This window comes from Bidens hawaiensis, unplaced genomic scaffold (assembly GCF_021521415.1).
Source record: "Bidens hawaiensis isolate Kalapana, Puna unplaced genomic scaffold, B.hawaiensis_p1.1 tig00009224_1, whole genome shotgun sequence".
Classification (NCBI taxonomy): Eukaryota; Viridiplantae; Streptophyta; class Magnoliopsida; order Asterales; family Asteraceae; genus Bidens; species Bidens hawaiensis.
In genome coordinates, this window is record NW_027491681.1 from 527999 (window position 1) to 554660 (window position 26662).

Sequence of the window (26662 nt, forward strand, 5' to 3'; positions counted from 1 at the left end):
TAATATTATTATTGCAAAAGATATGCTCCAAAATTAGTTATCTTAGTATGTAACTTCGGTTTGTAAAAAGAAAATTATATAATGCCTTACTAAATTATAGATACGGCGATCTAAGCCTGGGTTGTTGGTTCCCACTTAGGTTTCAACTTTCATTTTTCAAAAAGAAATTATTAAACGGGTTAACAGGTTAACCCATTTTTTAACCCGACACAACCATATTTTTATTCATGTCAACCCATATTTTTGGGTCAACCCGACCTAACCCAACCCATATTTTGACCCATTTAAATTTGTGTCGGGTCGTGTCGACCCATTTAATTTTGTGTTGTGTTCGGGTTGTGTTTCGGGTCAAGCAGGAATCCCACCTTAGGTTTCATTAAGAAACCAAAAAGTGGCAAAAAATTTTCGAGTCAGGCAGGAATCCCATTTAAATTTGTGTCGTGTTCGGGTTGTGTTTCGACCCATTTAATATGGTCAGATTCAGTGAATAGCCCCATACTTAGTTTTTTCGAGCTGACGGTGAACCTACCCCTTTGATCGTAGTGGCAAAATTTCGAACGGGCCACGGGAAAGCTGTAGGGACATTTCATTGATCCGATTCTTTCGTAGAGTCATAAAATATTCGATGGAGGTAGCCATGACCGAAAATATGGTCAGATTCGGTGAATAGACCGAAAAACTTCTCTTATTGACACGAAAGCAATCACCGTCTTCAACACCAGCTACGTCCTTATCATCTTCAACATTCTCATAGCAGTATTGAAGAGACTTGCGCCATTTAAAACCAAATCAAGTCGGTGTTAAGACGAACATATCGAAGCTAATCAATTCATATGAAGTCGATTTTTTACTCGTTTCCAAATACAAAAAAAAAATATTTTTCACATAATTTGTAGGTTGTATAAAAAACATTCATTCACGAAATCAAAAGAAGAAAACTAAAATGAAGTGAAATGTTTACATCATCCCATTTGTTTTATATATTAAATAAATAAATGGGTGCATTTACGAAACTACCCTTAATTGCAAGGCACTTAACGGAAGAACTTAACTGGGTTATAGTCAAAGGACAAAAATTGATAAGGTTTTCAACCATAAAGGATGTTTAATGGAATTATTTTCGCTAAAGGATATCCAGTGAAAAATCATGTAAACATAAATAACAAGTTTTGCCATTTTGTCTAATATATATATGCAAATTTTTTTAATAACATATTTAATTAATTGTGATGTTATATAATTATGATAACCGATCTACATCTGACATCATGTAGATGCTATATAATTAGATCCGTTGTTGTATGCAATTAAATGGTGTCATAAATTGTGCTGCAAAGCAGTTTCAACTTTCAAGTGTAAATCTATAGATTTTACTTCCAAACAATAAATATGCTACTTTTCTTATACTCTAGCCCGCGGTTAGTTAATGGAGTTGGTGGAGTTATTTCAAAACTCCACTGACTTGTTTCTTTATTTTTTTTAAGGAAATGGAGGTAACCGACACTCGATTATCCTCGGCTAAGCGAGCTTTCTCACGAGCCGATCTCGAGTATCTCATTTAGTTATTAAACCCGAGCTCCAGCTCTGTATGAAAGCCCTAAAATGCATTTTGGGGGTCGACCTAAAATTTTACAGCATTTTAGGGGCTTTCATAAAAAACTTGAGCTCGGGTTTAATAACTAAACGAGCCACTCAAACCACGTTAGTCCATTGCTCGGGTTTAATAACAACATAGACCACTGCTCTTCTATGGGTATACTCCATGGAGTTTACTGCAGACATGGTTTACACTTTAGACCACTGCAGGTGTCCATTAACAGTTTTATATAACCGGTTTAATAACTAAACGAGCTACTCGAGATCGGCTCGTGAAAAAGCCCAATCGGTTACCTCTTTTTCCTTTAAAAAATCTATGGCTGGGGTCGACGTTCCCACTTTTTGGTTCACATTTCTAACCTCAGATGGAATCTAAGACTGGGATGTTGGTTCCCACTTGGGTTTCAACCACGATCCACAAAGTGGGATCTTATACTCTAGCCCGCGGTTAGTTAACGGACTTTGTGGAGTTATTTCAAAACTCCACTGACTCGTTTCTTTATTTTTTTTAAGGAAATGGAGGTGACTGACACTCGATTATGCTCGGCTAAGCGAGCTTTTTCACGAGCCGATCTCGAGTATCTCGTTTAGTTATTAAACCCGAGCTCCAGCTCTGTATGAAAGCCCTAAAATGCATTTTGGGGGTCGACCTAAAATTTTACAGCATTTTAGGGGCTTTCATAAAAAACTTGAGCTCGGGTTTAATAACTAAACGAGCCACTCAAACCACGTTAGTCCATTGCTCGGGTTTAATAACAACATAGACCACTGCTCTTCTATGGGTATACTCCATGGAGTTTACTGCCGACATGGTTTACACTTTAGACCACTGCAGGTGTCCATTAACAGTTTTATATAACCGGTTTAATAACTAAACGAGCTACTCGAGATCGGCTCGTGAAAAAGCCCAATCGGTTACCTCTTTTTCCTTAAAAAAATCTATGGCTGGGGTCGACGTTCCTACTTTTTGGTTCACATTTCTAACCTCAGATGGAATCTAAGACTGGGATGTTGGTTCCCACTTGGGTTTCAACCACGATCCACAAAGTGGGATCTTATACTCTAGCCCGCGGTTAGTTAACGGACTTTGTGGAGTTATTTCAAAACTCCACTGACTCGTTTCTTTATTTTTTTTAAGGAAATGGAGGTGACTGACACTCGATTATGCTCGGCTAAGCGAGCTTTTTCACGAGCCGATCTCGAGTATCTCGTTTAGTTATTAAACCCGAGCTCCAGCTCTGTAGTCAAGTAACGAATAGCAAAAAATGAAATAGATTAAAAGCATTCAAAGTGTACATTGGTGCATGATCATTTTAATAAAAAAATATTATACAACTTTCTTAATCATACTTGGCACACTAATTATTTACATAAATAAATAAGTATAAATTTAGAACAAAAATAGGACTTAGCATCCTAACCCATTTAGGTGTGTACTGAAAGAATACATGTTCCCACCCATTTTACTAACTCTAACCAATGCTAGTTAAATACAAAAAAAACAAAGTATTACCTCATGATATGGGAAATCTGAATCAAGCATTAATCTCGCAACTTGACTCTTTTAGGCCATTTTCTAGAGTCAGGATCAACACATCTAAAAGCCACAAGAAGTGTGCGTTCTATAGCATGTGTGGAGCACTTCAGGTCAACAACTTCCTCTGCACTTCTATTTCCCACCTTCATTTTCAGCCACTCAACAAGATTGACCTGGCAGAATTTTTAAAAGAACTGAAAATTGTACCACTCTTTTACATGGAAATGACAATTTTGACCCATTTACCAACACATGAGTCAGTTTATAATTTGTTTTATCTATAGGGGGTCAAACCATCAGATAACATAATGCTTATAAAAAGTATATTCTTATAGAAATAATATACCTTTTGTAATAATATGATGTTAGTTATTGTACCTAATTAGCAGAATGACTGAAATCCATCGGATCCCTTCCATATACTGCTTCTAGAAAGAGCATACCGAAACTATAAATATCACGTTTTTCGTGTCACATGCTAGTATTTGCATATTTTGAGCCATATAACTGTTACAACATAAAGAAGTTCATACATTATTCAACCAACTATATTTTTAACTCATTATAAAGAATGATAAATATGTTTTAACAAGAAGTTGAAACCTTAACCAAATGTCCCGGTAACTCTTATATTTGTGACTTTCTCATAATCTAAAATCTTGGTCACACCAAAGATATAAAGTTTGTTATTGAAACCGTGGGCTATTAAAATATTTCTAGAGTTTATGTCTCGATGCACAACCTTTGATTCTATAGCTTCATTCAAGTAAGCAAGCCTGCATTCAGATTCTCAAAATAAAAGTCAAATATTCAATTATGGATAAAAGGGTCATGTTGCACACATTTTAGTTGGTTAAGTTGATTGAATAATATAAAAAAGATTCAATAAAAATGAATCAGTTATGCTTTTAGACATTAAATCATGTTTCTAACTTAATACTCCAAGCAGCAATCAACTGAAAGTTACAGAAAGTGCATGAAATGCACAAAAACCCTAAAATACTTACAGGAGCGATGATTTTGTACTGAAGAGGGGGCAAACGCTTGTAAGAATCAAACAAAATGGTCCCATCCCTGTGCAACTGCATATTCATACAATAATATAGATGATAATCTACGTTAACTCAATCTTGAATCTATAGAATCACAAATTTTGTGTAATAAGATGTAATTAATCAATAAAACATTTAACCGATACTGAAACAAATAAACGAATTAATGAATCAACGATGTTAATAAATTGAATATAGATTTTTTTTTTTTTGAATGGCAAATTTCATTAAATTGAATATAGATCATTACCTCAATTACCGACGATGATGAGAGGTCGTTACCAGAACAGATAAGGTAAACAAATCAATTGCAGGAAGTAATTGGTAACAGACGATGATGAGAGGTCATTACCTCAACTGAATTTGATTGTTATAGATGTTGGTGATTGTTAAAAGCTATTTGTAACAGACGTTGTTAATGCTTGTAACGGAAGTGCTTTGAATGCGCTGGAGATGGGAGACTTGTCGGAGAACTGCCGCACACTTAATGAGAGCTTTTAAAATTCCGGCGTCTTAAGAGAGAGAACAAGAGAAGTTGAAAGGTTGTCTAATGTAGTATAGATAAGAAAATATATTTATATATTATTAAATGATAGTTATTACTGAGTAATTTTTTTACTAAACATTAGTAGTAAATTATTATAAAACATACTAACGAAACGCCTAGAGTTATGCATGGTCTAACACCACGATATTATTGTTTGGCTGTTTAAAATAATACCTAACTATTATTAGGCTGTTTAAAATATTACATGAATACCTAAAATATTCTCAAGCTCCCGGTAACTGTCATAGTGGAGCAGCGATGGTGACAAGCATCCTCGGTGGTGGTCGAGTAAACAGGACTCGTGGCAGCGGCAGGATTGTTCGGGTTCGTAAACAGAAGCCAACTACGATAAACCGCCAACTAAACTAACTATACGCGAGTAAGGTATAAACGCACACCCGCCTATTTGAAATTAAATAATAATTTCATTAAACAAAACTATAACCGCGTCGACTGATTGAGCTCTAACCCGACCCGCCAAACTAAACAATAATTGAACAAATATTTATTTATCAGATCTAGAAAATAACCAATATAGATAAGCATGTTGTCCGGTAACGAAGATAGTGACAACCGGGTGGTTCACACGTCAAGAAACCTTAATGGAATGAACATTCATATTCCGCATATAGGTAGTGTTTGGTATAAGAGAATGAAAGATGTAATGGAATGAGTTATTACAAGAGAATGAAAAAAACCATGTTTGGTTTTCATGTGGTAATGGAAAGAACCATTCCATAGTGAATGAAATTCCTTCCAAATATAGGATTTTCATTCTTTTGATAATATGTGTTTTTTTTCATTCCTTCATGAAATGGAATCCATCACTCATTATATTATTATTATTATAACTATTAATATTAATATTAATAATATAATATAAATAACGTATTATTATTATATTATATTATAGTATTGTTTTGTATAATAAAATATAACTATTATTATATTACAATTATTATTGTACTATAAATATTATTATTATTTGACGAGTCAACGCTTCACGTGATTCAACATTTTACGATTATTTTTATTCAGTTTAGGGGGTGTTTGGGATTCCTTATTTTAGCTCCTTATAACTTATTACTTATGGATTATAAGTTATAAGATGTTTGGAAAAGTTAGGTTTTGTGAGTGTATAAGGTATAAGTTACAATTTTGTAAGTTATAACTTATGTCTTAAATAAGTTATAAGGAGGTAAAATAAGGAATCCCAAACACCCCCTTAATGATCTTGCTGAAATGCACAGATCCTAAAAAAATGAGTTAATATGAATATAATAATAATAATAATAAAAGGACGATCATTCCATTCCTACATGGTAATCAAACATGATAATCAAATAGTAATGATCCATTTTATTCCTTTGTCCATTCCATTCCTATATTCATTCCATTCCTTCATTCATTTCATTATGTCATACCAAACAGACCCATAATTGACACTATTTGATAAGAAGCCAAAGAAATTGTAAGTGATACTATTAGTTACAAAATGGGTACCCGCTATTATTTACTAGGCAGACTCTTCATTTTCCCGAAAGTTATATCTAATGCTCAAATTAGAAAATGATAGGTGGGATCTAATTAATAGAGCATGTAATGAATAAATATAGTTGTTTGGTAAAGTTTTGGTTAAATAAGGTGAACATCTAAAAAGATAAATAACATAATGCTAGTGCGTCTGAGTTATAAAAACACATGATGCATGTTGCTGGAATAATAAACGACTCGGAAAGACCGATCGAATTACAATATGTAGTAATTACTATGGTAAACGTGCTTAATTAGAGGCTAAATGTGAACATACTTGTTATGCTTACCTATTAGTACCGTCTCGACTAGTTGCTTTATAGTTTTTACTTGTTACTATTATTAATGACGGGATTATAAACGTTAAAGTAGCTAGAATATTTTATCCTACTAGATGAAAAGGAAATATGTGTGCCATAGGACTAGGTTATAAAAACAATAACAGTAAAACAATTTTGCAACATTGTTTCAGTTAAACCAAAAAACTTATATTTTATCAATTGAATTACAACGGAATTATTTTAGATAATAAAAATACGTAAATTTTTACTTTTAAATAAATTTCTTTTTAAGAGAATGTTTTATTTAAATAAAACATAACTATGTAACCCTTAACTGAAAGGTTAACCAGTCTTAGAACTGAACATTGTTTTAAACTACGGCTTTTGAACTAAAAACTTATAAGGGATTGTTATAACATAAAATAATATATATGAGAAGCAAGACATATAGAAAACCGAACAATATGCGCTAACACAATATTTATGTTTTAAATCATAAAATAGACGTTTGAAAATACAAACATATAAAGTAATGTTTTCTTACATAAAAATAACTTGAAATATTTTACTACATTAAATGTTTTATTAACTTACATTGCCGTTTTGCAGTAAACGTCAATTAAATGCAATTTACGGTATATGTGTAATGTATATTAATTTATGCATGTATGTGTATATGTATGTGTGTATGTATGTATATAGAGGTATGTATGTATATAGGTATATTAGTTGTATGTGTGTATGTATGTATGTATGTATATGTATATTAATTGATGTATGTATGTATGTACGTATATAGAGGTATGTATGTATGTGTGTGTATATTTATGTATATGTATATTGTATTTATGCTTGTATATGTATATTAATTGTATGTATGTATGTATGTATATGTATATGCATGTATGTATGTATATGTATATTGCATGTAAGTATGTATGTATGCATGTATGTATGTATGTGTGTATGTATGTATGTAGTATGTATGTAGGTTAGGGTACGTAGGATAGGGTAGGGTGGGGTTAAAATAAGTTGATCTGATGGTGGATATGTATGTATATATATATATGTATGTGTATGTATGTATGTATGTGTATATGTGTGTATGTATGTATGTATGTGTATATGTATTTATGTATGTATATTGTATGAATGTATATATGTGTATATGTATGTATGTATATGTGTATATGTATGTATGTATCTATGTATATTAATTGTATGTATGCATGTGTTTATGTATGTATGTATATATGTATGTATGTATGTATATGTAAATTGTATGTATGTACATATATACGTATGTATGTATGTATTATTATAGTTTTTAAACAAACTGGTTAACAGACCGGTGTAATTGGTGACAAAAAGAATGATTATCCCTTTTATTTTTTACAATTTTGAAGTCGGGGGAGGACTCATGGGCAATTTGGTTGCTACACCATATTGGTTTATGAGGATTTTTAAATGTTGGCAATAATTGGTTTTCGTCACCAAAGGATAGTTACAATAATGGCTATAAAACTTTATGTATGCATGTTGCTTTATTCATTAACAAATTTCGTGGGATTATCTTGTTATATATATGTTTCCTTGTTTTTTTTTTTGTCTATCTTGTTTAGTTATTTAGAGATGTAGAATAATTAGAGCCGGAACTACAAGGAAAATGTAGGCCAGGATCATTTATTCAATTAGGATCATAAGAACGAACAGTATGAATATGCACACATTATGTGCATGGACTCTCGACAGGAACAAAAACACGAAAACACACAACACACTTATACACACGCTAATATTAACACACTGTATTCTGACAAATGTGTAGATGATTACAAATATATATAGGGTGCGAAAGGTTACAAACCAATTGACAAAACCCTTAGGGCTTAGTTAAATATTAACTTTCAAACAATAACTACCCTTTAACTAACTTAACTACCAATATTTGGGATAATTACAATTTTACAATAACACAATTAACAACACAAAACTTAGGATAAATCTTGTATTAGTTAACTTGTGTTACCTCGGGTAGAAACTACTGCGAGAAACTGTAGCAACTGAACTAGAGTCCTCACCATTACAGTTATCCAACAACTTTTGTCTAATGTTGTTAAGTTCCAAAGTGAATTCGTTTACAAACGGGGGATTGGAAGGGGTGGGTAACGGGCCATCATTTTTTGCTAACATTTTTAGTGCTGCTGACATGGTTGGTCTTAAAGATGGATCTTCTTGAGTGCACAAAAGAGCTACATTTACCACTTTAATGACATCTTTTTGGAAATTTATGTTGGGGTAAATGTGCATCATTAGATTTGGGTCGAATATTTCCTCCACTGTTCCTTGCTTGAAATGCTTCCATGCCTGCACATCCACAAATAACCCAGTAGAAATGCTTTTAAAAGATGCTTGCATTTGTTTAATTACTCACTCGGAGTTGATCACAAAATTTGTGATTGATTGTATGCATATAGGGGTTACATATGCCGATGTATATAGAGTTAATGTCTAGACGTAAAAAAACACAATGTGTTTAATAATCGATCCCACAAGGTGGGAAATGGGTGGGCTGAGTAACATGCCAAAGTAAGTAACTTTATAAATGGGTCGAAACAGGACAGCGTGAGTTGATCCGAACACTTTTTGTAGCAGTATGAGATGAAGTGCATATACTTACTGTAGACGGTAAGCTTTCGGTATATTCTTTGTCTGTACTTTTGTTGCTTTCTATTCCAGTGACTACCTCTAGAATTAGAATACCAAAGCTATAGACGTCTGCCTTTTCGGTTAACTGACCATGGGCGATGTATTCTGGAGCCATATACCCGCTGATAATATCAAAATTAAAAAGAAAAAGTTAGTAGATTATATAAGTAAATTTATAATTTAAATATCTTTTGCATGATTATTTTATATGAAAAGGGGATACTTACAGTGTTCCTGCAATGACGGTGCTGATGTGGCTTTTATCATCTTGAAAAGACCTGGCCAACCCAAAATCAGCTATTTTGGGACGAAGCCTTGAGTCTAATAAGATGTTAGGAGCTTTTATATCCCTGTGAATAATCCGGTGGTTGGTATTCTCATGAAGGTAAACCAGGCCTTCTGCTATACCAATAATAATCTTAACCCTCTTCTCCCAATCTATTTCTCTTCCTTTTATTTTATCTGCAAAAATTCATAAGTACATCTCAATTAATCACATTAATGATTTCAGAGTGTATGGAATGTGTTGATTTGGTTATGCGGTATCTCAAAGGCTCAAGCACTAGGCAAATGGGTTAAACTAGCCAAACGGGTCAAAAATCATGCTCACTAATACATAATCCATTATCATCGTCAGTGGGGTTGGATAATGGGTTTGTACGTTTTGGTTTATAGAGGTTATTTTAGTTATGGGTTAGGGCGGGTGACCCATTTGAGACAAAACATAACTCAAATACACAGAGTTCATAACTAAATGAATTGTAAGTGTATTAATATTTTTACAACTTACCAAAAATGAAGAGGTCAAGGCTTTTGTTGGGCAAATATTCGTATATAAGAATGCTTTCGGGTCCTGAATAGCTGCATCCTAATAACCTAACCAGATTTTTGTGTTCAACACTGCTAATCATATTAACTTCATTATAGAAATCTGCTATTCTGAATTTGTTGTTGAAGAAAAGCCTCTTCACAGCTATTTCCCGTCCATCTTTTAAAACCCCCTGATAGATATTTCATTGTTACAATTACTTATATAAAAACTAAACCAATATTGCCCAAAAAAAGTATCAGAAGACTTCATAGACAATCTTAAAGGCAGGTAAAAATTTTGACCCATTTGATTTGGTTAAACTATTATCTCTAATGGGTCAAACGGGTCGAAAGTCAACTGAAATGTGCCTTTAATGCATAAAATGTCCTAAATAAGTAACTAAAAGTTAGATTAGATCATATTTGACCCTCTAATCAGATATAAAAAAAGGACAAAAGTAATAAACTCATAATAATGTCTTGTTATTGGTAAATTTTTTTCACAGTTTTGTTGATTGAATGACCCAAATGAAACAATTTAAAGTTCTTGACTTTTTTTAAAGCATTTGTAAAAGACTTCACAACAATAGAATAATATTCAAAGTTAAGTGTTTTTTGTACATACATAAACATTTGAATGACTTTAGTTAAGAAACTTTGTTACTATTAGATGAGATATTCGTTATAAAAATTCCAAACTTTTGGCTATTCCTTTTGAACTTAACTGTTACCCCCACCTCCAACACACACACACACACTTGATGACGTGCTTGTAGTATAAGTAACAACCTTGTACACTGTCCCGAATCCTCCTTGCCCAAGCTTATTAGACTCATCCCAGTATTCTGTAGCTTTTTCGACAGTGGAGTATTTGAAGTTCAAGCTACTGTCATTCAGAACCTTTGCCAGTTTCCCAGCATCATAAGATCCTGGTAATTGCAAGCAATAATTAATTTGTTTCACATATAAGAACATGGTTTTTTGTTATTACAAATTTTGTAGAACAGAAACAACTTGTACCTTTTCTCTTGCGTTGTATATATCTGTTTTTCCTGATGTATAAAATAATCATCAAAGCAACTGTAATAACTACCAAAGCACTAACAACCGAAGCCGCCAAAGCTATTATCCTCACTGCCAAAAACAAAACCAACATTACAGAAGCTCTATATGATTTTAGTATAATTGTGGTTACCTTTGTTGCTAGAGCTCCTTTTGAGCGCTACAGGATTGAGATAATTGGTATCCGAGTACCTCAAGAAACACCCAGTGTTCAACACGCGACCCTCAGACCAAGGTAAACATTTCTTTATCGACACCGATGCATTCTCCAAACACGCCCTACAAGAACTCGGGCTTATCTTATCTTCTCTAGCAATCTCTTAATATACATTTATATTCAAGAGCAATCTAGTCTGATTCTCACGCCGGAGGGTGGTCACAAGGAGGTACCCCCCCTTCTCAGTGACGAGCTCACGGTGTCTGTTTTGCAGGTCATCAGAAGAACCATCTTTGCCGGACCTAACCCCTCGTGGGAAACATCTATTAAACCCCAGATTATCCGTAATCTGCCCGGGGTCAATTAGTGTTTCTTCATTGGCGCCATCCGTGCATAAAAGCTAGAACTAATTTTCTCAGTTTTTTCAAAACTTCTGGAAAGATGGTTAACGTTACTCTGGTCCCCAGGCCAGGGAGTAACCAAGAAACCCCGGTAACCACAACCCCAGCTACTGGGGGGAACACCGGTGAATACACACGTTTTACGAACACTACCCCGGTTACCCAAGCCGGGGCAAGTGCAGTAAATTTTACAAACACTACCCCGGTCACTCGAGCCGGGGCAAGTGCAGTAAACAATCATCCCCTAGGATTCATTGATACCCAGGCGGAAAGACGACAGACGAGGTTCCCCCACAAAACACTTGATCAAGTTAAAGCGTGGGCGGAAGTATGTCAAAAGGAATTCCAAGCTGAGTTGGATGAACGCTTACGTTCACTCCAACAGGCTGACGAATTCGGAAGCACTCAACAGCTCAACATGAGCAATGAGTGCGAGTACTTGGACGATGATTCGAAGGAATCCGACACCGACGCAAACCCTCGCCATAGGGCGAAAGGGAAGCGTAAGGAAACAGACTTCCAACCGAGAAGGAATTTTGGAGAAACTTTCAAACCAAAAAACGCTGGTAGAAACCCACGTGACTTCTCCAAAGCTTTTAGACCAACTGTTGCAAATGCGGGAACGTCCAAGTTTGCAAGGGACATTGCGGAAGCAATCGCCCCGAAGAGTGCCAAGCAGATGCCCAACATCGGCACTTATGATGGTATATCCGACCCAGACGATCATTTGAACAGATTCATAGCGGGGGCAACCGTCAGCAACTGGACGGAACCCACGTGGTGTTATATGTTCCAGATGACGCTGGTTGGAGCAGCCAGAGCGTGGTTCGACCGTTTACCAGTCCACCACATCTACGATTGGACAGACTTCCAACAGAAGTTCAGCCAACACTTCAGTCAACAAAGGAAGTACACTGAAGAACAATGGACAATCCTCAACTGCATCCGAGAGGAAGATGAGTCTTTACTAGACTTCATCACGCGCTTCAATTCAAAGAAGCTAAGTCTGGGCAGTATTAGCGAAGATCTTGTTCGCGCTGCTTTCATCCAGGGCGCGAAGGACCCAGAGCTCATCCGCACCTTAACGGGTAAAGATGGCATGCCATCCACATGGGATGCCATCATGACAGCAGCTAAACACTTCGCGGAAACGGAAAAGCAACTAGGTAGAGATCTTCCCCAGAGCACAAACCTCTACACCCAGAAAACAAGAGAAAACAATGTCCTTACCGCCCGACTAAACAAAAAGAGGAAGCTAGGTATTTGGCAGTCAAGGGTAAACTTTGACACCTCATCCGGCTCGCACCCTCGGTTAGGCGGAAAGGATAACATGCAGTCGTCGAACCGGAACTCCAGATGGACGCCATTCACCAAAAGCGTCACCGAGATATTCGACACCGAGAGACTCCCATGGCCAAAGGCTCCAATAATCCGAGAGCGTCACAACGCTGATCAGAGCAAATTCTGTGACTTCCACAGGACAAGAGGCCACAACACCGAGGAATGCGTAGACTTGAAGGACATCGTCGAAGCATTTGTCAGAGATGGGACGCTCACGCACCTCGTGGCATAATGAACGCTGAGCAGGCTAATGCGTGTAGAACCCCAGTTGGGGAAAACACAAATAAAACTGCAACTTCAATGTCGGAGACTACATACTGCGTAAACAACGAGATTCCGAACCAAGTGCATATCGGCTCGAAAGGCTCGATGACACTCCCAAGAACATGGAAGGGAGCTCAATTACACAGTCTGCATGTAGATCAATTCCAAACTTGTAAAGAAAAGGCCCAGAGCCACTTTTAATGGAAATGATTCTCCTTATCACATTGACGCTGATAATCTTACATTTATACTTATGAACTTTCCACACTGATATGCCGGTCTTCACCGCATACATAAGTGGGGAAGTAAGTCGTTGCGTGTGGAAGGCGGCAAAACCCGCATAAACACAAAAAACGGCAAACCTTCACGCAGGTCAGTCATAGGTGAAATTCGGTCATCCCACTAAATGAAAGTGCCGGTCCTACCCGCACAATCATCATAGAGGAAACTGAACGTTAACCTATTGACAACCGCGCGTCGAACGGTTAACTTATCCAAAACGCTGATATGCCGGTATTCACCGCATAAATAAGTGTGAAAAGAAGTCGTTGCGTGTGGAAGGCGGCAAAACCCGCATAAACACAAAAAACGGCAAGAATTTCTAAGGAAAAGATGAGGAAAACCTTCACGCAGGTCAGTCATAGGTAAAGTTTGGTCATCCTACTAAATGCAAGTGACGGTCTTACCCGCACAATCATGATAGAGGAAACTGAACATTAACCTATTGACAACCGCGCGTCGAATGGTTAACTTATTCAGAACACTTAGAAAATCTCTTAAGGAAAAAATGAGGAAAACCTCCACGCAGGTCAGATATAGGTAAAGTTTAGCCATCCTACTAAGTGAAAGTGACGGTCTTACCCGCACAATCACGAAAGAGGAAGCAAAACTTTAACCTATTATCTGCCACGTTGAAAGGTTAACTTATCCAAAGTACTTAAGAAATTGCTAAGTTAAACTAAAGTATGCACAAGCGAATCATATATTGTTTATGCGGCAAAACAAGTGTCAAATTAAACTATATTATGCATGAGCAAGTCGTATAACGTTTATAAAGCAAGAGTGACGGTCCTACCCGCACAAAAGATTTATATTCCATAAAAATTCAACTGTTACAAGAATGGCCGGGTATCTACCCGCCTACAAGAATATAAATGTATACAAAGACGTAAATCTATCCTAACAGTGGGAAAGGATTTAAAAGATCAAGCTTCAGGGCCACTCCCTCCAAACCCACTTGTACCCGCACCATCAGTTGGCTGTGGCGGTTCAAGGAAGGTCTTGAGAATGGTTAGCCCATCATCAGCAGCAGCAACTTCGTTCACCTTCTCCACCACCGGGTGCGGGAAGGCGGCATACTGGTTCACTGCTTGGTCATACGCAGCTTCAGTATCCACATCATATAAAGGGAAGTTGGAAGGCGGGATGCCCTTCTCAACGAACCCTAGACCAAGCAGGAAGCCAGCCTTTTCCCCATCCTCATGAGAAGCGTTGAGGGCTGCGCTCATGGCATCGTCATATGATGTGTCCGTGAAGACCCGATGCACAACCTACAAAACAAAAATACAAGTATCAAAACCTTTTCTAAGTACAAAGAAAAGCGTAAAGACATTATGAAGCTAAGCTTACCTGCGACAACGCTTCTCGTAGAAGCCATTCCTTGGTAACCAGAGCCTCCTGGAGGGCAGCTTGAGCTTGGTTACGGGCGCGTTCGGCTTCACTTTTGTTAAGGTTGGCAAGCAACACTTCCTTAGCAGCAGCCTCTTCAACGCCCTTTAGCTTACGCTCAGTATGGTCAAGCATACCCCTCTGGTCCAAGATTTCTTGAAGCTTCTTGGCGTCTTCCATAGCCAAAGCATCATGAGCCTGCTGAAGCCTCTCTAGTTTGGCTTTGAGCTCCTCATTTTCGGCGCGCAGAGGTTCAGCAACGGCTTCAGCCTTGGTTGCCCTCTCAGTCGCGTTTCGCGCAGTTTCCTTAGCCAACCGAAGCTGTTCGTTAACAGCTTGGGCAGCCTTGGAACGGGCCTCGAGCCGGGCCTGCACTTCAACCTCGAGGGCCTTGAAGGCCTTCTCCTTCTCCGCAGCAACAGCGGAGAGTCTCCTGTTCTCCTCCCGGATAGCCCGCGCCTGAGCTACTTCTTGGATACGAGCCGTCTTTAACTTGTCGTTTTCACGACAAAGCAGCTCGACGCGCGGCTGCATCCGGGCAAGGAGAATTCGAAGCTCGTTTGTCAGCCTACCCTCCTGGTAGCTTGACATAGCTTCTCCCAGTGCACCACTGTGGGCGGCGTGGCGCGCCCACTCGACGCAGTCCACAGCCGTCTGAAGGGTGGTTCCCCGGCGGATGTTCCACCGCGGAACAAACACCTCATTCGAATCCGACACTGCAAAAACAAAAAGCAGTTAGGAAAAGATAAAAAAAAAAAAACATAACAGGCCAAAATAACCCTACGCACCTGTAGGGTCGACGACAGGCCTGTAGCCGCCAAACCCATCACCCGAACCTAACGGATATCCATCCAAGAGGTCAGGCGGATGGGAAGGAGGCAGAGATTGGCTAGACGCCCCAACCCCAAACATACCTGCTGAACCGGCCGGGGGCGAGGTGGTCGCCGGTGCCGGAGGCGCGGTTGAAGCCGCCGTCGTAGGAACCAACGGAGGTGAACTCACAACCGTGGTCGCCGCTGCGGAAGAGCCCGCAGAAAAACTCACCGCCGGCTCAGTGAAGGAATCAGTGAATATGGCACTGACAGCCGGCGGAGACGACGTCACAGTTGGAACAGTTGCCTCAACCGAGTGAGCAACTGAACTAACACTTGAAGCAGGCGCAGCCGCCTGGGTCATCGCCTCGGGTAGGTTGACCAAACCTACCGTCATGGGTCCAGAAGTGCTCCTTTCCGCTCCACCCTGGAATGCGGTTGCATCCACGCCTGCATGAAGACAACATATTTAAATATAATGGCGGAAAGATATGAAGTTAAAGTTAAAGTTTACACTTACGAGTCCTCTTGAGCTTAAAGGTGCGAATAGGCGGGGACGAACCCGATGGAGCCGGCCTCTTCACGCCGGTCACCGTCGTTGTACTAGGCTGCCCGGAGGTGACAGCTGTCTCAACCTCCGGAACAGTGGTCTCATCACCACCAGGGTTCCCCGCCCCCTCTTCACTCTCGGTCTCCGACTCTGACCGATTCCCCTGATCGGCAGTGGAGGCAACCTTCGCCTTGCCCTTCCCGCCAGCAGCCTTCTTCTTCCGCGTGAAGAAAGGACCATCTGCGGATTCCTCATCAGAAGATGACAAAATTAGAGGAATTCCAGCAGAGGTTTGAGCATTGACAGGGCGAGGGTTAAATAACTCCTTACCTGGCCGCGTGGCGCTCAGAATCGGGTGGCCCGGCGGGTAGACCTCCACAAACCGATCCGCCGTTTGCTCCAAGATGGGCAACTCGTTCTCATCAAGAGCACGGGTACCCATCCGAGCGGGACCACCAGCTTCCCGCGGATGCAGGAGCGATTGTAGGTCGTTTCCCTCTGAAAACAAAAGAAAAACAGTTAGAAGAAAACTTTAAATCAGCAAAGATGATGAAGCATACCGTAAAGGATAGAGTTCAAACCGTATTCGAGGACGATGGGAACATGTGACGTCTCCGCCCCAGCATCTTTCCACACCCGGCTCATCCCGAGCATCACCATCCCGGACTCCGCAAAGCGGTAAACCGGAGACTGGACCCGGGAAATCTTGGTGAACCATTCCGCCTCCTCGTAGTTGAAGGCGTGAAGGTTCGGGAGAGCTCTCCCGTTCTTGAACGTCATCGCTATGGGGACGACGCGAGCGGAGATATAGAAGAACTCCCGCTTCCAAGACCGAAGACTGCGCTCGGTAGCGCAGATCTTCAAACCCTTGATCCGAGTGACCAAGGTATACCACCCCTGGATGCACCTCCAGGAATAGAAGGTCATCAGGCGGTCGACATGGGACTCCACGCCCAGAATGAGGCACACCCATTCAAAATGGCGAATCTTGGCGATCGCCATTGGGTGTACCTCCGTCAGATGTACACCGTGTCTCTCCAGAACACGGTACACAAACTTCGTCAATGGGAACCTGAGATTCCCATACACGAAGAAGGCGACATACACCCCTATCTTGCCCTTGGGGGCATCGTACACCGTCTGATGAGGCTTAGGAAACTCAGGCTCGAAAGGCTCGAGCATGAACTTCCTAACAATGTACTGGTACAGATCGACGGTAAGAGCACACTGGCACTCACCAGCAGTACTCTTATCGTCCTTATCAGAAGTATACGACGGATTCTCGGCATACACGTCAGACTCCTCGGCGGTAGCCTCAAGATCATGAACAGAAGACATGTTTTGGATGTAAAGAAGAACGATTTCAGGAGAATGCTAGACAGAAAAGTTAGAGTATTCGCCGGAAATCGTTTAGAAGAAGAGAGAGGTGAAACTGTGAGTTGAGATGCATCCTCTCCTCCCTTTATATACTCATCGCAATAAATGCGATGAATTTAATGCGGAAGAGAGAGGAAAACGCTGGTGCAATGAAACTATGACACGTGGAAAAAGCAACCTGCCAACAGCTGTTGACAAAACGCGCGCCGCAAACTTCGCGGCCACGCGCCCGAAAACTCGCGCCCACGCGCCTGAAAAAGCGTCTGGAATGACCATATACTGTCACGTCGCCATAACTTCCTGCACGTCCTGACACTGTCAGAAGAAACCGTCTGACGACGTTTCAACAGTTTGGACTGTTCTTATCCTTTCACCAACTCTTCGAATTTCAAAAAGATTCAAAAAGATTCAAAAGTAAGCGGGACTATACCCCTTACCTTGGCAACCAAGTAACTATAAGACGGGTGCGGGTACAGTGTCAAGGCAAAACCCTTCACATACTTAGCACCCGCAGGGAATTGAAGCCAAGAATACCTCGGCAAACAAGTAACTATAAGACGGGTGCGGGTACAGTGTCAAGGCAAAACCCTTCACATACTTAGCACCCGTAGGGAATTGAAGCCAGGAATACCTTGGAAGTAAAGTAACTATAAGACGAGTGCGGGTACAGTGTCAAGGCGAAACCCTTCACATACCTAGCACTCAGCAGGGAATTGAAACCAAGAAGGATCTTCTGGGCCATGCTTGCGGAAACGGGAATAACATCCCCGCATAGCGGGAACGTCGAGAACTAGATTGTTTGAAGCTCCAAGATGGAATTGGTTGTTTAAACATAATTGATCACTATATTCAAAACAACCAAAACCTCATGGAGAATCTACACAAGTGGAACTCAGCGCTCCTGACTTGCGAGGAGGTTACAGACCTACCCGCATCATACCCAAAGATCAAGCAGAAAAGTCGGGAATTTCTGCACGTGACATTAGGACTTCCGCGGGAATAATCCCCATGGAAAACCTTAAAACTAAACCCTTTTCAAAACCCTTTGCTTAAGTCCAAAAGTTCACCTCACTTATTAACAATTCATGAGAAGAACATTGGACTGGAGGGACTTGAAGAGGTAGGTCCCAGCAGAGCCCAGTTGGACCCGCAAGACTCACCTCAAAGAGGGACGTCTGCGCAATTGAACCCGCAAGACTCACCTTCAACAGGGACGTCTGCGCAAAGGCTAAACTCGCAAGACTCACCTTGAAGAGGGACGTCTGCGCAGAAACCAACTGGATCTGCAGGACCCACCATGCTCAGAGACGTGACGTCCTTACGAACAGTACGCAAGCTGTTCCCGCAGGAAAAGCCTCCCAATGGTGAGGTACCCCGCCTGTTCCCGCAGCTGCGGATACAAGCCATCAGGGAAGGCTACCTGCGCAGCAAGGCTACACGCACAAGGCACTTAACTCTTAAATAATTCAGTAATGTCACCTGAAGGAGTGAGCAAGCCGGGAACACTCCCGCCCAAAGCCGGGAATACTCCCGCCCAAATGAGCCAGTCCGTACGCTACTGGAGGACCTTTTGTACTGTACCTGACGAGGTATGGACAAAAGGTCTGACCAAAGCAGCGACAGCTCACTGTGACAAAGGAATAGTACACAGCCGGCCTGGTCACTATCAGCCGCTGCCTACTCACCAACCCCTGTCACTATTAGCCGCTGCCTACTCACCAACCTGTTGTAGCACGTGCATAGCCTGCAGTTGGTGGAAAAGGAATAGTACACAGCCGGCCTGGTCCCTATCAGCCACTGCCTACCCACCAACTGCCAGCATGGCATGTGCGTAGCCCACAGTTGGCAGAACAGGAATACTATTCAGCCGGCTGTACCTTCTTGGAAACCTACCTTCGGCTATAAATACTCCAACACCTTGGAATGGTATGGACACATTACATTACCTTACATTATCTGATATCTCATTATCTTATCTTCTCTAGCAATTTCTTAATATACATTTATATTCAAGAGCAATCTAGTCTGATTCTCACGCCGGAGGGTGGTCACAAGGAGGTACCCCCCCCTTCTCAGTGACGAGCTCACGGTGTCTGTTTTGCAGGTCATCAGAAGAACCATCTTTGCCGGACCTAACCCCTCGTGGGAAACATCTATTAACCCCCAGATTATCCGTAATCTGCCCGGGGTCAATTAGTGTTTCTTCAAACACCCATCCCTTGCACATTGGCGTTCGTCCGTTCCTCTCTCTTTCCTCCATCTATATGAGTGACGGAGTCATGAATTTTTTAATGGGATCACTAATATTCGGTATTTGAATGTGTCACTCTAGTATGGTTCACATGTTGTATGAAGGTGATTTTAGTCATGTACAAATGATTCTGACGGTGATTTGACCGCTTATTTTAGGTTTCGAATTTGTATTACTCAAAAAGTTAGAATATAATACTGGAATTGAAATAATTCAAGTTTATAATCATACTTGACAAACTAATTATTCAAACATCATCTTTTGTTTTTTTGAACAAATAAATATTGTTGCACGTTTCCAATCCCGCCTGACCTGCTTGTTATGCCACCTCTGAAGTCATAAATATTTTTTTCAAAATAAACGAGGTTCATGTCGTTTATATCACCATCCGTCTTTCTTTTATTAGTGGTTCTACCATCATTTCTTCTGTAACAAGAAACAAACCTCACCTTGGCTTCTTTTCATGCCCTATAAAAAGGATTCACAATATGAAAATGTTACATGACAGATTAAAATAGGACCTAATATATCCCAACATATTTTAGCTAAATATTTCCTATTTAACTAGTGTTACCTCGGGTAAATATGACTCTGAGAAACTGTGGCAACTGAAATAGAATCATCGCCCTCGCCGTTATTCGGTAAGCTTTGTGTAATGGCATTAAGTTCCATGGTTAATTCGTTAATAAAAGGGGGGTTAGAAGGGGCGGGTAGCGAGTCCTCGTCGATTGCTAACATTTTTAGCGCTGCTGACATGGATGGTCTTAAAGATGGATCTTCTTGGGTGCACAGAAGTGCTACATGTACCACTTTAATGACATCTTTTTGGAAATTTATGTTGGGATAAATGTGCATCATTAGATTCGGGTCGAATATTTCCTCCACTGTACCTTGCTTGAAATGCTTCCATGCCTGTCCATTCATAATGGAAATACATATATATAACCTGAATCAATGCATTTTGATGTAAAAATAGTTTATGTTGTCAACTGATATCTTAAGTTTTTGGTAAAAAGGATTTGTGATTGTAACTTGAAAGTTTTCTAGAAACCAAAAGGAGTAATTATTGTGTGAAATGTATATACTTACGATAGACAGTAAGTTGTCAGTATATTCTGTGGTGCTTCTTAGGTTGTTATGCATTCCAGTGAAGACCTCTAGAATTAGAATACCAAAGCTATAGACATCTGCCTTTTCGGTTAGTTGACCATGGGATAGGTATTCTGGAGCCATATACCCACTAGTATAATTAAAACAATGATAAAGAAAAAAAATTAGTAGACTATATCAGTTAACATTTTTAATATTGAAAATGACTTGCATGAAAGGATGATTAACCAAGAAGATACTTACAGTGTTCCTGCAATTCCGGTGCTGATGTGGCTTTTGTCATTTTGAAAAGATCGTGCCAACCCAAAATCAGCTATTTTGGGACGAAACTTAAAGTCTAATAAGATATTAGCAGCTTTAATATCTCTGTGAACAATCCGGCGTTTGGTATTCTCATGAAGGTAAACCAGGCCTTCTGCTATGCCAATAATAATCTCAACTCTCTTCTCCCACCCTATTTCTCTTCCTAGTAATTCATCTGTACAATTTCATAATTGTTACATTTCAAATCATCATAATAATGATTTCATAGTCACTGGTTTGGGTCAAGCCCATTTAAATAGGTTGGTTTGATTTTGGATCGTCTCTAACATGTCAAATAGGTTAAATAACAAAAGGTTGCTTGGAGGAAAATGGGCCAAAAGAGTCAAATGGGTTAAAAAGTCATGTTGATCACAAAGTCAACATGCATAATCAACTACTTTTGAATTATTGACAGGTTGGTTACATAATCATATGGGTTCGGGTTCATACGGGTCCTTGTAGTTATGGGTTGGGTTGATCTCAAGCACTTCTTGCCCATTATTATTATATATACAAGGAAGAGTTGTAATGAAAATTCACTAGAGTTGTGAAAACCGGAGAAACTAATTCTTCACCATATGTTTTAAAACATATGGTGAAGAATTAGTTTCTCCGGTTTTCAAAACTCGAGTGAGCTTACATTCTATACCATATATATATATATATATATATATATATATATATATATATATATTAATAATATAAAATTACATTATTTATTAAAAAGGAAAAAAAACTATTGAATAAATAACCCAAATGAACCAAACTACAACTAAACGAAGCGAAATTGTATTAACAATTTTTAGAACGTACCAAAAATGAAGTAGTCAAGGCTTCTGTTGGGCAGATATTCATATATAAGAATAGTTTCGGGTCCTGAACAACTACATCCTAATAACCTAATCAGATTTGGATGCTCAACACTGCTAACTAGTTTAACTTCATTGTAGAAATCTGTTTCTTTGAATTTGTAGCTGATGAAAAGCCTCTTCACAGCTATTTCTCTTCCATCTGTAAGAACCCCCTGAAATAAATTTTGTTGTTCACGTTAATAATTTCCACCCGTTTAGTTATAATAAATTGGTTGATTAGTTTTATATGCTCTCTCATGGGCAACCACATGTAATTGTACCACAAAAAAAACAGCAAACATTTTGATAGTTTCCTCTAGCATAACAATTTCAAAGCTCTAAATAAGTTGATAAAAAATATATAGATTATTATGTATATAACTACAGTTCTTTCGTAAGCATATTTGAGCCTAAAATCAATCAAACCTTGTACACTGTCCCGAATCCTCCTTGTCCAATCTTATTAGAGTCATCCCATTGTTCCGTAGCTTTTTCAACAGTGGAGTATTTGAAGTACAAGCCACTGTCGTTAAGAATCTTTACTAGTTTGCGAGTATCATACGAACCTAGAAATTATAAGCAGTCAGTAGTTTGTTACATGGACCATGTTTTTTTTGTCCAAATGTGTAGTATACCTTTTCTTTTGTGTTGTATTTTCTTTACATATACGATAATCATCAAAGCAACCATGATAACCACCGCAGTACTAACAACCGAAACGATGATTATTACTTTCCTCCCTGCCAATACCAATATCATTATCGCGTTAGGAATATTTTCTAGCCATTGTTTATGTTATTATGCTATTTCTTATCATTCTAAGCAGACGTTGTTTAAAATTTAGTGAAATTCTAGGCTGAACTGCTCAAACCAAACCGACTGGTTGAGTGAGTCGGAAAGTTTTACAAGTTTGACATCAACCATACCATTTTTTTACATCTTCAGTTTGCATCAACAATAAGAAGATTCATTATTAATATATACTGTTAAAAAATCAATTTTGCCTAAAGTTAGTAAAAAATAAAGTTTTTTTGGCATACTGTTTTAAATTTTTTAGGCGTGATGTTATAAGTTGACACCACGCCTATAAAATTAAAACATCATTTTTTACCTTCCTTTTTAGGTAACTTCACCCTATATAAAGGCGATATATGTTGGAATCCTCTCTCATATAGGGAAGAGATTAAATAAAAACCACTAAGATACATGCATACACGTTATTAGTTAGATGGTTCCAAGCTACAAACCGAACACAACCCAGCTAAGAGTTAAAACCTAACCATGTTTGTTAATTTTATTATGATATTAAGAGGTTTTTGTTTAACCTTATTTTATGTGGTTTGGTTTAGTATAATTAGGGTTACCTTTATTGCTTGATCTTCTTTTGACCGTTAGAGGATTGAGAAAATTGGTATCCGAATACCTCATGAAATATCCAGTGTTCAACACGCGACCCTCGGACCATGGTAAGCATTTCGTTATCAACACCGATGCATTCTCCAAACACGCCCTACATGAACTCGGGCTCAAAGTGTTCCAACATTCCGCCAACACATAAACCGAGGCATTACTACCCGACACCACTTCTTCCCTAGCAAAATAATCACTGTTTCTTAATGCACTCGATATAGCATTGGCCACCGCTAGACTTGTTGACTCTTGAAACACCACATCCTTTGTTGTCGTATTCCCACAAATTGTAGTATCTTTCGGGCTCGTATACTCCTCGAAGAAGTTATAAAGTTGGAGCCGAAAAAAGCAACCGTCAAGATAACACTTCCCTCCACTAGGGTAACAACCGGGAACAGAAGTACGCAGTTGGGCATAGCATACGATGCAATCTTCTGAAGAGAGATCACCGTAGCATTCGGCTAGAGCATAGATTGTGTTAGTGCCAGTACCAAACACTGTTGTCACCTTATGTGAAGTTTGAATTTGGGTTGTAACTATATCCATCGTATGAACAAAATTTTGGAGGAATACCGCTTGATCGGCGTCTAAGGTGTCATCACACTGCAATTTGATCATTGTGGGTCGAGCATCACCATTTGATTTAGATACTTGTATGATCAAAGCAATGATGAAAATTATGGCTGTATGTGTTGATTTCTTCATCTTCTAGTATACGAGACTTAGCCGAGACAACTGGAATAATACAAAACCAATTTTGAGCAGAGAACTGTAAACACCGTTTAATATATTTAGTGTTATGGGGATGTAATTTAGTTGGAAAAAAGAGTAGGGTGAACAGAGTCAGATAACAGTTTTATGTATTATAATTAAAGAAAAAAATACATATGCTATATGGTTCTCTATTTAGAACTGTACTGTATTGAATTGAATGGCTTTTTATAGTGACAAATATTTATTAAATATGATCATGAACAAAACACGGCTCTATGCTAATCTTGCATTTGCATTGTTTGACTTTACTAACAATTGGGTTATTAATATTTGTGTGTGTTGGATAACAATAATTGCATGTACCAGGAAAACATGGGAATAGTATTTGCTAACATGTCCACTAGCATATTATGCTAGATACTATTTTTTTTTTCTGAACAGCTGGATTTTGTAAACCAACCACAAAACAAGATCTAACAAGGGTTTAAAAAATTACAAAACAACCCATAATTCTTAAAAATGTCGAAAGGTATGGATATTTTAATTGATCAATAGCATATATTATTGGAAATATTAATGAGGTTGTTAGTTCTATTTTTGTTTTGATGTTAATAATAATATATATTTATTCTAATATAACCGTGTTTGTTTTGTATGATAGATTGGGCTGAGATCAGTCTGGGCTAAATATAAGTCAGTGATGTGCTGGAAGTTGGTATTGTGCTTGTGGGCTGGACTTAGACTCGTCAGTCGTCACGGGTGTATTAAAGTATTGAAAGTACATTAAGTAACTATGAAGGGCTTTAGTACAAAATCAAAGCAAAGTAGAAAACGAAGGAATGGATAGATATCTTAATATTGGAACATAAATGCTATAGGTTCCAATGTAAATGTATTTTTACATTTACATATTGTTTTTACTTTTTGAGCCGGGGGTCTCTCTGGAAGCAGCCTCTCAATTCTCACGGATAGAGGAAAGACTTGCCTACATCTCACCCTCTCCTGACCCTACCGATAGCGTGCTATGCGGTGAGATATACAGGGCTTGATTGATTGATTGATACGATTAAAGCAACAACCCCGACGAATCACACGAAGGCAATTAATAAAGTCAACGTATGCCGCCTAACCAAAACCACCAGATCCAACCATCTACCAACTCACGCCCCCCGTGTTTTCCGACAAGACAAAGCATGACCGACAAGAAGACGAGTATATGTGGGAGTGGCCGGGATTTTTTGGGTAGAAGTAAACTGGTTATTTTGACCAAACTACTTGGACTAAAACTACAACTTACTCAAAACAAAACAGAACAAAATAAAATTTCTATCATGGTATCCCTTTTCACCAAGTTGGTGGATAGATATTTGTGAAGCAAATCACGACTCATATATTTGTAATTTATGTAAAAGTGTTGGAAAATTTGTTACGTGTGCATTAGTAGGTTGTTATGACACAACAAATGCACACTAATAGACATTGATGAATGAGATATCGATGTGTGATTGTGTGTATTTAAAAGAAAATACTATAGTGGTGTATCCCACATTGGTGGGATGAAAAACTTGTACCTTGTTTTCCCTCTATAAATAGAGATGTAAACTAAGTTGCAACACACACCAAACCTTACACACAACACAAGCATTGTTGTAAGGTTTTTCCAATTTCTTCTTCTTCTACATTTCTGGTTTCTTTTATTCGAACCTTTTTCAGGTTTACGGTTAACTCCGGCAGTACTACTGCTCCGGATGTTGTACCATGGGAAACAACGAGTTCTCTTGGGAGACTCGAATATTGTTTTAAGGGCCCCGTGTTCAACACGATCCTCAGCCAAACCGTTTATATTTTTTTTTCGTATTGTATTTGGTTTATTTCTTTGATTTTGTATTGTATTTCAGATTCTTGTATTGTATTGTATGAGTAATAAAACTGTTTGTTAATTTTCTGTTTATTTACTCAATTCACGAATTTGGTTCCTACAATCTTAAAACAATATTTTTAAAACCGTTTCGTGAAAACTTTGTTTAAATTTTCAAAAACTATTCTGTTTTGATCTAAACCAGTTTTGTTTCAAAATAGTATATGTTTTAAAAACAGTTTTTTCTTTTCTGTTTTGGTCTCAGAATCAAGAATTGGATCTTTAAAGTTGGACTTAGACAGATTCGTTCTTGGTTTAACATTCTGAAATCAGAAAAGGCTTCTTTTTGGGCTGTTTTTGGCTATCTAGCACGAGATAGCTTATCGTGAAAACTTTGTTTAAATTTTCAGAAACTATTCTATTTTGATCCAAACCAGTTTTGTTTCAAAATAGTATATGTTTTAAAAA

At 38.7% G+C, this 26662-nt stretch overlaps 2 protein-coding genes, 1 long non-coding RNA gene and 1 pseudogene across 4 annotated transcripts; all 4 read right to left on the minus strand.

Moving 5' to 3' along the window:
• Positions 1-3767: 3767 nt before the first annotated feature.
• On the minus strand, positions 3768-4618 carry LOC143531705 (uncharacterized). Its single transcript, XR_013135068.1, has 3 exons — positions 4436-4618; positions 4137-4215; positions 3768-3909 (listed from the first exon to the last, which is right to left on the minus strand). It is a non-coding gene; the product is annotated as an uncharacterized LOC143531705 (long non-coding RNA).
• A 3822-nt stretch (positions 4619-8440) lies between these two features.
• Positions 8441-11367, minus strand: LOC143531706 (cysteine-rich receptor-like protein kinase 2). Of its 2 annotated transcripts, XM_077026949.1 has the most exons (7): positions 11261-11367; positions 11086-11199; positions 10855-10994; positions 10046-10256; positions 9483-9717; positions 9227-9377; positions 8441-8913 (listed from the first exon to the last, which is right to left on the minus strand). In XM_077026949.1, exons 2-7 carry the CDS (start codon positions 11135-11137, stop codon positions 8572-8574), a joined length of 1131 nt encoding a protein of 376 aa, XP_076883064.1. In that variant the 5' UTR covers positions 11138-11199; positions 11261-11367; the 3' UTR covers positions 8441-8571. The 2 variants fall into 2 exon arrangements, with proteins under 2 accessions (XP_076883064.1, XP_076883063.1); XM_077026948.1 differs by having other exon boundaries at positions 11086-11342.
• A 9151-nt stretch (positions 11368-20518) lies between these two features.
• LOC143531769 (cysteine-rich receptor-like protein kinase 2) lies at positions 20519-22971 on the minus strand. Its single transcript, XM_077026998.1, has 7 exons — positions 22848-22971; positions 22639-22778; positions 22494-22550; positions 22250-22385; positions 21302-21536; positions 21038-21188; positions 20519-20860 (listed from the first exon to the last, which is right to left on the minus strand). The coding sequence occupies exons 1-7, from the start codon at positions 22969-22971 to the stop codon at positions 20519-20521; spliced, it is 1185 nt and encodes a 394-aa protein (XP_076883113.1).
• A 437-nt stretch (positions 22972-23408) lies between these two features.
• Positions 23409-24355, minus strand: LOC143531729 (cysteine-rich receptor-like protein kinase 2 pseudogene; annotated as a pseudogene).
• Positions 24356-26662: the final 2307 nt, after the last annotated feature.